This window comes from Phalacrocorax carbo, chromosome 8, assembly GCF_963921805.1.
Source record: "Phalacrocorax carbo chromosome 8, bPhaCar2.1, whole genome shotgun sequence".
In the NCBI taxonomy this organism is placed as follows: Eukaryota; Metazoa; Chordata; class Aves; order Suliformes; family Phalacrocoracidae; genus Phalacrocorax; species Phalacrocorax carbo.
In genome coordinates, this window is record NC_087520.1 from 30,107,664 (window position 1) to 30,120,271 (window position 12,608).

Here is a 12,608-nt window from a genome sequence, read left to right on the forward strand (position 1 = left end):
TAACAGAAAAGGGTTTTTTTTGCAGGAGTAATTGGAAATGCTATTAAGTCAATATAAGAAGAAATTGGGGTTGGGAGTGATTTTCCTTTCTTTCAAAGAGATATGCCTGCTGCCTTCATTTCCTTTGTGTTCAGCTGGCAACTGCAATAGCACTCAGCAAACACCAAGCTCCAGTTCAAGGCTCAGGTTTAAAAGTAACTACCATCTGGAAAAGTACAGACATACACATACACACACAGAGTTATACAATACCATTTAGTACACAAAAAAGAATGAGATTGATAAAGCCAGAGCTCAGCTGCTTCATATTTCTACAATATTTTTCTCCCCCCAGGCACAGCAATATACATTTAGCTCATGAATTTTGTTGTCTTAGTGGTTATACATGTTTATTTGATACCAGCTTAAAAACTTGGACAAACAAAATTGCATTGCATTCAGTAAAGCACATACAGGGTGTATGATCTGGAAAACAAGTGTTACAAAGGACAGCTGCATCTAACACTAACCTATGTAGCTTGCACCAAATAAGTTACACAATAGTCAGGTTATTTTACCCTGAATGACACATGTGCCTGGTACTGATACACCAACGGATGTCCCAAACGTCTCTAATAACAAAGGTACCAGTATGGGAGAAAGAACAGAAGACAGGTGGGATGTGTCTAGCTCTTAATGAAAAAGGAGTGCAAAACCACAAACAGGATAGCTTCAATGATTAAGGATTGATTAAATTCCTTCTTGGTGTAATGTCCATTTGCACTAGTGGCGTCAACATATTACATTAAGCTTACCTGAAGGAAACTGACAGCCATTAAAAAAAGACTGTAAGAACCGATTCCACCTGTAAATACTTCATTAAGGTCCCTCTGCAACAGGAACTGTTTCAATACTAAAACTAGATACGGTAACACAGGATATTTCTGAAAGAGAAAAACAAAGGTGTTAGAATACTCTGATGCACATATAAGTGATGCTAAGAAAGTGTACTGAAGCTATCTGTTACATGAAGTCTCAAAGCTAAGTATAATTCTGACTTACTATATTTAGTAACAGGGTAGAAGCCAAGTGCTCTGCCTGTGATCAAGACAGTTATTTTACTTCTTCAATTCCAGCAGCAGATATTAACAACAGAAAAAAGTTATTACCTCAAAAAATACAATTATTTTGTTTGAATATATAAATACACTTGCTCTTATACAAGTGAAAAGGAAAGCAAAGGAAGAACTATGGAGATACTCCAAGTTTGTAACAACACCCTCCTGCTACAGCTAAGGTGATATCCCAAACTGGACTGAAACTTCTGTGCTGCAAGTACTCTGGATGCCCAGAATTCAAAACGGTCCTTCAAAATTACTACACCCAGAAACATTTTCAAAGTAGTCATATACTTACCTTTGGGTAACAGATCCTTCAATAGGTTTGTCCGCATGGATTCCCTTAGGGGCGTGCATATGCTGCACATGCAGAGAACATGGACATTTTGCACAGTAGTGGAGCTACTGGGCTACTGGGGCTACACCTGCACTCTGTACACCCCAGCACAGGGGAGGGGGCAGAATAAGCCCAATAATATCAATCCTTTTATCAACACAGAGCTAAAAGGTGTAGGGAAGAAATTCAGATCATGGTATCTGTGACTGCAAAGATTAAAGGGAAAACAATTTTCCAAGAACTTCTTGGCACAAATCTCACGGTGAGTATCGGGAGCCCTATCTAACTCAAGATCCCAGGATCACCTTTTAGAACTATTAAGAACTTACAGTCACAAGCTGAAGTGTTGAATATCGGTATATACCAAAACTGAAAGACAGGATTTTTCTCAGGAAACTGCAAACCCTTAATTAAGGCTTCAGCTGCCTCAGACATCCTAAGTAAACTGGAGGAAGAGAAACAGGCATTTCCAAGGGTAACACTGAACATGACACCTCAGGTATTCAAAGTTACATGGGACAAAATAAGATCCAAGAGAATGCTCTGCAAGTGTTTTACAGAGAGATCCTCAAGAACACCAATGAAGCTACTTGGCAAGTACACCTCAAGTCTACTCCAAGTTAAACAAACGACCCTGCATGGTAGCATAGACATTACCTGCCATGTGTCAGGGCCAAGTACCACCTCTCCCTCCCCACCCCAGGCTCAGTTGCCCGTGCTCAAGGCCAGCTCTGGTATGGCACAGCCTTGCCCTGGGCTGCTGGGAAAACATCTATGTGGAAAAGCGCCATGTGGGAAGCCTAGTTTGCTCAAGAGCTGCTTTTCATCTCAGCTGTTCCCCTTGGTGACTGCCTGAGCCATGCTGATGCTGACCCTGACCCTAATCCTGACCCTAACCATTGACTTGGCATCCTCAGCCTCGACCTCCTCACTGGGGACTTGTCTGCCAGCTGCTGGCCAGGCTGTGAGCTGACCCTGACTACTGTCACCAGACCTGTTCTGCTCTTTGGGTTGGAGTACCATAGAGCTGCAGCCCGGTGGGCAAGGCCTCTGCCCTGTGCCTGCTCCTCCACCACACACAGCTCCTGCTCTCTCTCCAGGAGCATAGCCTGCTCTCGCCATGCCCTGACCCAAGGCCAAAGCAGCCTCTCCAAAGGGTTACAAATAACCCAGGCAACAGGACATGCTAATGCTTTTTTTCTCTTTTTTAAGCACAGAAAAATGCCTTCAGGCTCTCAAGAGAAGACTACCTCATATATTGAGATTAAGAAGTATATAGACAATTTTGGGCAAGTATGCAGGGCTTTACAGACTCACCTAAAACTAAGTGGAATGTAACAGTTATACAGCCCCTGTGTTGTGGCAGAAAACCAAATACGGACAGCCTGTCTACCACAAGGCAATGTGACAGTGCACAGGATATAAAAACTGAATTTTGCTACCAAATTCCAGATAGGCGTCTTTTGACAGAGAATTTGGACGTCTTCCTTCCTCAACAAGGAGCTACATAGCACAAAACTGTGGTCTTGATTTAGCAGCAAAGAGCTGGCCAACACAATCGACTTCTGTTCATCAGATAGAGGCTGAGAGAAGAAAGGTCTCTGGACCCATGCCACCCTCGTACTCTGAATGTGGATGCAAGAGGCCTCACCAGCACAAGGTTTAAGCAGAGGATTTATATAAAACACACAGGCAAGGCTGCACGGACAAGAACTCAGACTATTCTACTGAAACTGAACTAAGGACAGATTTTTCTCCTGTGTCCTTCTACAGGTTAAAGAAATAGACACTGTAGAAGCAAAGTCAGCTACTTTCATACTTGCTACTAAACATACATAGAGGAACTGAAGATTAATAAGTTGAAGGCCATACACTCAACTTATCAGCAGCTGAAAATCCGCCCAAATTTGGAAGACTTCTTGCAACTCGATGACATTATTAAAGCAGATGTACATGATTTCTAACCCTTATGATTGAAGGTAAAGTGCTTGCTTTATTCAGATTTACAGAGTTTTCTGAAGGGGTTTTAATTGTCTAGGTATTGAAATACTTTGATTCTCCTGCTGTCCATTAGTTTGGTTAAAAAAAGAAAGCAGTTAGCAGTACAAGAGTAATACCTAAGCACTTAAGTGAGACTGAACTGCACTTCGTTTCCTCACAGAACATGAAAATCCAAGAAAAATTTTCTACTGCTTTTGTGAGACATTTACTATGAGTGTCCAATGCACTGAATAGGGGAAAAGAAGGAAAGGAGACCAGTGTAATGATACTTCAAAACTTTAACTACAGAAGCTCATTAATCCTAACAAAATGATTCTATATATTAAATAAAAATAATTGCAGTGTATCTATGATACAGGTTATTAGTGAATCCCTGAACAATAGCTTACTAAATTTAACTTATTCTACCTAATTAGCATTTGTATGCTGAAACAATATTCAATCTAGGACAAGAGTATTCCTATGTTCTGCAGGAATGTGTGGTAATTACTAATTTTAAGGTCAAGGAAGCACAGTTAGAAGAGCACAACATTTAAAACAGGTATTAGTGTATTTTCCTTCGTCATTGTATCATTAGAACTTCTCCATACTTTGTACATTTTATCATCTTCATGCCTTTTAGGGCAATATATCTAAAACCTAAGAATCACACAATAGTATCAGACAACAGAAAATAATGGAGAGTAAAAGTGTCTCTCTAGTAAGCATGCAGCCAACATAAAACAGAAAACCAAATTAAGTCATCAAATACTCGGCTCTGTAGTTCTAGTACAGTGTTGCCTAACCTTGATAAAATCTTTGATGAGCTGGGCTGCTTTAACCCCATTCTGTACATTAAAGCTTATATCAACTTTCACTTCAGTGAAGGAATCTGTCAGTTTAATAATAGGTACCTGCAAAAGAAAGACAGATTAAGTCAATACAGATTTCCAAGGCACATTTGGCTTCATTCATACTTATATGCACCAGTAAAACTGAAATGTTTTATGAATTTGTAGAGAAGAGGTTGACAGAGAAAACAGGCCTCCTGCCTATTTATCAACTCACTCTCCTTGCCAATCTGTTGACATAAACTTTTCTTTTTTAACTCATAAATGCTGTTTTCAATTTACTATACTGTTTAACAGAACTTAACACTTCATCTTCAAAGTGATTAATTTTAAACTGTTTTTAGTCAGTTCCTGGTGCAGAAGCATAGTTCTAGTGGGAAGAACAAACACCAGAGGGAGATGAACACTTAAGAAACAAAGATAAATGGTAATAGAAAAGACACACTCGCGTCATCGTGGGTCACTGATACATCATCAAAATTTTCTTCAAAGAAGCACAAGATATGGAGAGCACTCTGACACATGTCCACCTGAATGGTTTCCGAATTACCTCTCTCTACTAATAACAGCCATCAGTTAGACACCTGTTTAACCCCCAACACTCTTACATACTCTAATAATTAGCAAAAGGAAGGAAGTTCCAGTAATGGAATTAATCCTATCCCGCGCAACACAGACCATTGCATATTTATTCAAGGCTGTACCTGCTACTTCTGTGTGAAAAATGCATTACATCTGCTTACTTGGAGTAACAGAAAATAAATAATTTACTTACGTACAAACTCCGTCCAGAAATTCACAAGTCTTATCACATTAATTCATAACAATGACTAGTATAACCACACTTAAAATCAAGCGTATGTTGTGCAGTATGGAAAACCTGATGATTTTCTCCAACAGCACTGTTGTAGCACTATCAATTATTTTGCCAATAATAAAAACCATACTAAATAAAAACATTCTATTGGTTCTATTTCAAGTTTATATGTAAAATAATTTCTGCCAATGAAAATTCATCCTTTTAACCAAGACCTTTCATTGATTAGAAATTTAGCTTAGAACAAGGAAATACCCTCTTCCCCCAAACTTACAGTTGCTTTATCTAAAACCTTCACGGAGTTTTCATCTGCTACATTGTGCTTTCTAAGAGCTTCTTCCAGGGTCCAAAGAGGTAATGTCTCCCATTTTCCAAACACAACTAAATCAATATCACTGAAATGGAAAGAAAATATATTCAATACACTTAAAAGATAAACAACTGACATCCACACAAGACTAGAATAAAGCTGACAGAATGTAGCTTAACCAAATAATTCATTCTTAATTTTCTAAGGAAAGGGGTGGGGATGAACTCTTATACTTGGGGGAAATACAGAACGTTTCAGGTTACGAAACGGGAAGGGTACGGATACACATACAAACCAATTGGGTTGCAAAACCAGAGATTAGTCTTCTCAGGCCACACTGTCAGCAGAGAGGGATCAGTTCTCCAGAGTGATTCAGAGCAAGGAATTAACTTTTAAATAAAGCCCAAAGGTGGCAATTAATCTGTAATGCCGATTTAACAGCCTATCACTGGAAGGGAAAGTCCTGCTCCCCATCCTCTACTCCCAGATGCACAGCCCTGTTCTCTCCTTTACTCTAGGTCTGGTATTCGTCTAATCCACAGCAAATCAATTCAACATATTAATGGGCCTGGCAGAAACCAAGTCCCCCCACCCCTTTAAACAAAACCAAAAACAACCAAAATGTTTTGGGGTAATTTCCTGCTTCTTTGCAACTCAAACAAGGTTTTTCTGAGTGATCAGAGCACCAGTGGGCACATGATAAGCAACTGGCCTGTCGAACCAAGAACAGGGAGCAGGGAAGGAGAGATGAAAATGTGGCAAATTTGACTTCAGGAATCAACAAGATGTTAAATAAGATTAGCCCCTTGAAGAGGTGTCTCCATCCCACTATGCTTCCTCCCTATGCACATACATTCATCTGACTACACAGGAAGCTGGCACCCTAATTCAGTGCCTAAACTCAAATTCACAAGGTGACTGGTGTCCAAACCTGCTTGGAGAGCAGGAAATACTGCTTGATACTTCTCTTCTAAACTAAATCAGTGTCAAACCCACTACTGATGCTGACAGTTAACAATGGGAAACATTTTTCTCATGCACACCAAGAGAGAAAAAGCAGCTCTGTTGTCACCTTGAGGATACGTATTGCCTGCAAAGTAACAGAGATCCAGCAGCTAAACAACCATGTGCCCAAACCTTCAATATCAGCTTAAGTAAAAGGATATTAGGCAAATTCTGACACAGAATAACAGAATCAAAAACACAGTGTAGTCTTTATGAATCCCAGAACCTGAGTTCTACATTAACTATATAGTTACTGATGGGTGGGGAAAACCTAGGGCAAAGGGAAGCAGCCAACAGTGAATTAATTACCAACACGCAATTGCTGGTTATTTTAAAAGTTTGGCACGTACTGCCACCGGAAAGTGATTTGTGGGTTTATGTACAGTTTTTACAGTATCTGCATTTGTTCTCCCCCCAAAACTCAGCTGAAACAAATATGGAGGAAAGGTAGCATATGAAATCAAATAGACAACAACAAAGCATTTTTGTTACATCAGTTTGAAAACAATCAGGCAAATATGGTAAAGAACTACTACTATCAGTCAGGTGGACAGGAGTATCTCTCTTGAACTATTAGCATCCAACCAAGTTTAATCAAGCCTATTTAAAATGAATGAAAAAAAGGCTGAGAATGAGGCCAAATGTGAAAACAATGTGTATTTGTACACCTTACTTCTGACCTTCCAAACAGAAACTGAGCAATTCAGCTTTCCTGCAACTCCTTAGACTAAAGCAGATAAAAGAAAGTATCTGACAGATACTTTCTTTTTTAAAAAGAGATGAAATGACAACTCAGGTATCCATCACGTGCAGTCAGTACTAGATATTAATTCCTCATGTTCCCGAAGTATGGAACTGAAGTGTTAACCTCAGCCTTATCCTATTTATATGTGTTTATCCCCTGCAGCCATTTAAGCCTTTCATTCTATTTCTATTTAATTGTCAAAAGTACTTACAATTTCTACACAGAAGATACCAGTGTCACTGAGTAATGACTTTTATGAAAACTAGTAATAAATTTGGAAAAGAGAGGTTGACTATTGTACGGATTTCACAAAAGAAGACAAAGAAAAAAAGCCAATTCTGTATGTAACCTTTTCTCTTCAGTGCTAACATTAGTATTAACTAGGAAATGTTAAATGTTTCAATTTAATAGTCTGCAGAGATAACATTTAGCTTTTCTTTTAAGGCCAACCTCTTATTTTGTTTCAGTTATTTAATGAAGCCAAATCACAAAATAAGCCTTTTTTTGACAATGTGGGAATTCGGATCTTTTACCGATGCATGCAAAACCTATATAGACACATGTATTATAGTTAGTACTCTGCAAAGAGTACAGAAATATAGTAATTAAGACTACTAATTGCTTAACACTTTCTTAATGTAACAAGTGTACACACAAGTAACACAGGTATTGGGAGATCAGATGTACCCCTGTAGTGATTTAGGTTCCACAAGCTGATTTCTCTCTTATATGGAATTTACACAATTACTAACCTTGTAGGTAAATATAAACCAGTTTTAAAACTTCCAAATATCTGCACCTGAAACAGAAGAACAGGATATATGAAAACAAGTTTTCAGACTTCAGAAGACAAACAAGTTCTATTAAGTTGCTTGTAAAGGCTGGTTATGCCTACCCTCCACTGGTAGATTTTGGTATTGCTAAAAGGCACATTCTGAACAGAAGTACTCTTTTCTGTTAAAGCATTTGGCCTCTTGAATGTAGTATAAATGGCTTATTTTTATTGTTATTACCCACAAAACATTAACTGAGTTTTCTATTACATAACCTTCTTTGTAATGTAAAGTTTTTCCCCATGACCAAATTTGGCCAAACCCCATAAACCAGAAGATTTTAAAACACTTCAGAATGATAGAGCATAAAAACCCCAGTATCAGTTAAATTTATTTTTTTGTTTACATATCTCAAAGTATACCCTTCAGTTTTTAAACACTTTCTCTAAGTGTAAGTTTAATATATTCCCGTTGTGTTGCATACTTTAAAAAAATTAAATCATAATCCTTTTTTTTTTTTCTTAAGTACAGAGCAAGTAGCACAACTCTGTTTATTTCTGCTTAAACAACAAACAAAAGCTTCAGAAAGTTTCACATCCCACAGATTTAGTTTAGCATGCTGGACTTTTACTAGCACTGGAATTTTAAATAAACAGGTTTCCACTGTAAGCTGTCCAAAACCACGTTCCCATTAACTTAGCCGAGCCTTGCAGGGAGGTCAGACTCAAGTGCTGTCTCAAAGGGTGACTGGTGAGACTTCAAAGTAAAAATATATACACACTTGGACTAATTTTCAATGAGTCTTCTGATGTGCTTCCTGGAGCCACCTTACAGGCTTGCACATTTTGCTTTAATGAGTCTCACACACTACCTTGATTGCCACCTATTTGTGTGTCAAGTGACCCACTCTATGTTTTTCCTCTTTGGGACAAGAAAAAGGGGGAGACAGGAAAAGATGATGTTTTGCAAGTAAGTGTCTTGATATTTTAGTAGACTAAGAAACAGTATGAGTGCTTCCTCTTGATGATTTTATATCACTTCACTCTTTTCACACCCTCACCCCAACCCCGAACAAAAGGCATGCACTGGCAGTAAATTTTACATTGAAAGTTCATAGCTTCTCAAACTAGAAGAGACTGCAGGAGATGCCACAGAACTAGCATCAATATTGTACAAGATCTTGACAAAAGCACAAAGGCATCACAAAGCTAAGAATGTAATAATAATAATTATTATTACTATTTTTAGTCCAGGATAGTAACAAAAGGATCCTCTGTAAAACTGGCTTCAGTCAAACAAGCATTTATTTGGCCACCAAGAACATCTAAGAAGTGCTTTTGCACAATAAAACAACCACTGATGGGTTTGGAAGAAAGTAAATGTGCTTTCACATTATCAAACAAAATAGTGTGTTTGGCTGAACAGCAAAGAGAGCCTTTATTGAATAAACAACCCTGAAAGTATTCACAAACTCACTGATACAACATATATGACCTTTACCGAAAGGAATGAGACATCTGCTGTTGTACAATAATTTGGAGTATGAGAAACACTGAATTATTATAAAAGAAACCCACACCCACACTTCAATCCCTCTCTCAACAAATCTGGAAAGATGGAAGAGGGGGAAAATTGGAACAGAAATTGTAAAGGATTTTTATTTATTATCCAATAGGAATTTAAACAGTTGAAGCTTTATAGCCGTGTACATATTTAAAGTATCCCAAATACAGGACATTATTATGATTTGAGAGACGCGAGCATTAGGTTTTGTGCCGATTATGTTTTTTATTCTGTGTGGACAGAGGTATATAATGGCATTCGTAAGATAACTTAAGACTTCACAGCATTGTAATGGATTCCTTCTAGTCCTGTATGTTATTGTTACTATTTATCCTACTTTCTGCGAACTTGTTCATATTAAATTCCAAAGTTCCTGAAGGAGCTTTAATTATGGTACGTGTCCAAATATGTCCTCACTATGCACAACAGAACTTGGAAACCCACAAAAGCTTGGAAAGTCCTTGCTACTAAAATCCCTCCAGCAAAACAAAAACAAAACAAAACAAAAAATCTATCTGTATCCAATTTAAATTCCCTTTTCTTCTACATCATTATTTAATTTGACAAACAGAAAATTCTGCTTAGAGTTCATCTTTCTACTTCCATTCCCAATCATGGTGTTTTCATAACTGAAGTACAAGAAATATGCAACATTACCTCTTTCCAGATCTACAAGCCACACAATATTCGGACACGAAGCTGAAGACATTATGACAAATGTATCCCAAATTCCACTGTGCAAGTACTTGTTTGTTCAACAGTAAAATTTTCATGCTCAACTGGTCAAAAAACTTTCTCTTAAAATGCTTTCATTTAATATTTTGAATTGTTCAGTTTCAGTGTAATTAAAGCCTTTCTTAGGGTCAGAGCCTTGCTGATGCCAAGAAAAGTTCTCACTGACTAGGAATGTTTCCTTCTAAGCACATTCCCTTGAGTAAGAGAGCAAATGACACAATTGCTAACTTCTATAAATAAAGTAACAGTTTAGGATACCTAGTTTTACTGCCCGCACCCATCAGGAAAAAAAAAAACCCAAAACGTGCACAGACACATTCCACACACTCTCCATACATCTAGACTCATGAAGCCTGATTTTCCTTTTCTTGGTATCTGATTTTTACAGACTATGTCTTACCTATGTGTTTAGTGAGAAACTACAAACTATATGTGTATGTTTAACTTACAAGTTTATTTTAGCTGCATTCGCTGCATCTATGACTCAAAATGAACAGCTTAAACATTAACTTATCGCTTTACACTACAGCTAAAGCTGAGGACATTGGACTAGATAACACTCCACCTTCTCAGAGCATGTACTCAAAGCTTAAATCTTACAAGTAGCTAAACCAACACAGATTTCCAAAAGGTTAGTGATTAACTCAAATGATTGAAAAATTACAACAGAAGACTGTCAGAGTTGAACACAGATAAATTCAGCAGTTCAGTTCCCAAGCAGATCTGTAAAGCAAGTATTAGAAAAATAACATTAATTTCCAGATTATAAGCTGGCATGCTGTTGTCACTGTTCAGTGCCTTCCAGCCTCCAGAGAACAGAAGCGTGTACAAGAGGATAATTCTTCCTCAATGTAACAACAGCAGACAAAATGCAGAGTTAGGAACTGCTCTTCAAAGCCTGACTTGAGGAAAAAGGAACTGGCATGCTCTTGCTCTTAACGTTTTCAAGAACAGCAAAGAATGACAGTCATGGCAGTTTTAACTGGCACTAATTGGAAAGTGAAGTTCACTTTTCAGCTGCACAGGTGTGATTCCTCTCAGTCACATTACAGCTAAGCCCAGTGGCCTGCTGTCACTTATGGTAGGGCTTGTAATTTGCTTCTGCTTCTAAAACAGATTATGGCTACAAAAAACACTTTCAGTATCTTACAGAAAGACTATTTTCTCAAGGCCCAAAAGTCACACATATACACACACACATATATAAAAATTTAATACAAAAGACTTGCTTTTACAGATCAAGTCTGTCCTACAGAAAGAGTATCTCTGGAAGCACTAAGTGCTTGTGCCCCATTCAAAGTGTTAGTGGTAACAAAGAAAGATACCCTGGTAATAAATTCATTCACCCCATTACACTAGGTAAGTCTGCAGGACACAAACTTGTTTAGGAAATAGTGGCATCTTCTCTGGGCTGAAGCAATCAGTCATGTTGGTGAAATCTCCTACTACAAGACTTTGGCAAGGTGTATCATAGCAAGCGCTGTTTCCTGTACTATTGCCTGTCAGACTGGCAGCCCACGACTCCTGCTCTTGATTAGGGTCCACAACACTGTTTCAATGGGTTAGAGGAAAGCTATACAACACCTGTGAGATATGGTAAAGTCTCTTACACAGTTCCCTTGGAAAGGTTATTGGTTTTGCTCAAAGAGAAAATTACCAGACGTGTAGTACTGACTCTATCAACTCCCTCTAACTGTGCAAAGGCGGCTAACACTGAGTGCAGAGTGCTCCTTCTGTATTATACGTTACTAATACGTTGTCCTAGCAACATGAACCACCTTGAAAATGTGAGTACATTTCACACACAAAACTACACACCACATACACATAGCTTACGCAGAATTCGTATTCTGCACCATTTCTAAAAACACATTCCAAAAAACAGGTTAAGAAGATCTGAAATTAACAGTGCGTTTAAGTCACTCATGTCAAAACACTATATGTTACTGTGGCAGAATCATAGAGCATTCCTTATACTAAAGATTCTTCTGTCTGAATTTGGTTTACCATTCCAGCTAACAAGTCCTTATTTTCAGCTACTGTTATATACAGATAGATGACTATGGCTACAAATTTGCATTCTGGAAACGAACACCATGTTAGTAGAAGGATACAATTATGCTAAAAATCCAACTGTGTCCCCATAATACCATCTTGAGTTGCAAAAGCAACTTCTCTGGCTTCTCTTTAATCCAACCTTTATTAAAAAAAATCATAGCTCTGCATAGGAGAAACTCTTGTTTCGACTGATTTAAGTACTAGCAAAAAACCATCTTCAGTGGAAAGAGGCATTACAGATTTTAAGCTCAATACACAGACCTACAGACTTGTTTGTTCCTGTACAAAAAAATGGTTCCTTTAAATTCATAAGATATGTCAATTCAGTTTAAATGCC

At 38.0% G+C, this 12,608-nt stretch overlaps 1 protein-coding gene across 1 annotated transcript in view; it reads right to left on the reverse strand.

The window, feature by feature from the left end:
- TENT4B (terminal nucleotidyltransferase 4B) overlaps positions 1-12,608 on the reverse strand; it is a 43,802-nt gene that overhangs the window by 9,203 nt on the left and 21,991 nt on the right. Inside the window, exons 3-6 of the mRNA XM_064459424.1 lie at positions 7,895-7,941; positions 5,357-5,477; positions 4,221-4,328; positions 795-923 (exon numbers count right to left, since the gene is read on the reverse strand). Of these exons, the coding sequence (XP_064315494.1) occupies positions 795-923; positions 4,221-4,328; positions 5,357-5,477; positions 7,895-7,941 (405 nt within the window). The remainder of the gene's footprint in view (positions 1-794; positions 924-4,220; positions 4,329-5,356; positions 5,478-7,894; positions 7,942-12,608) is intronic.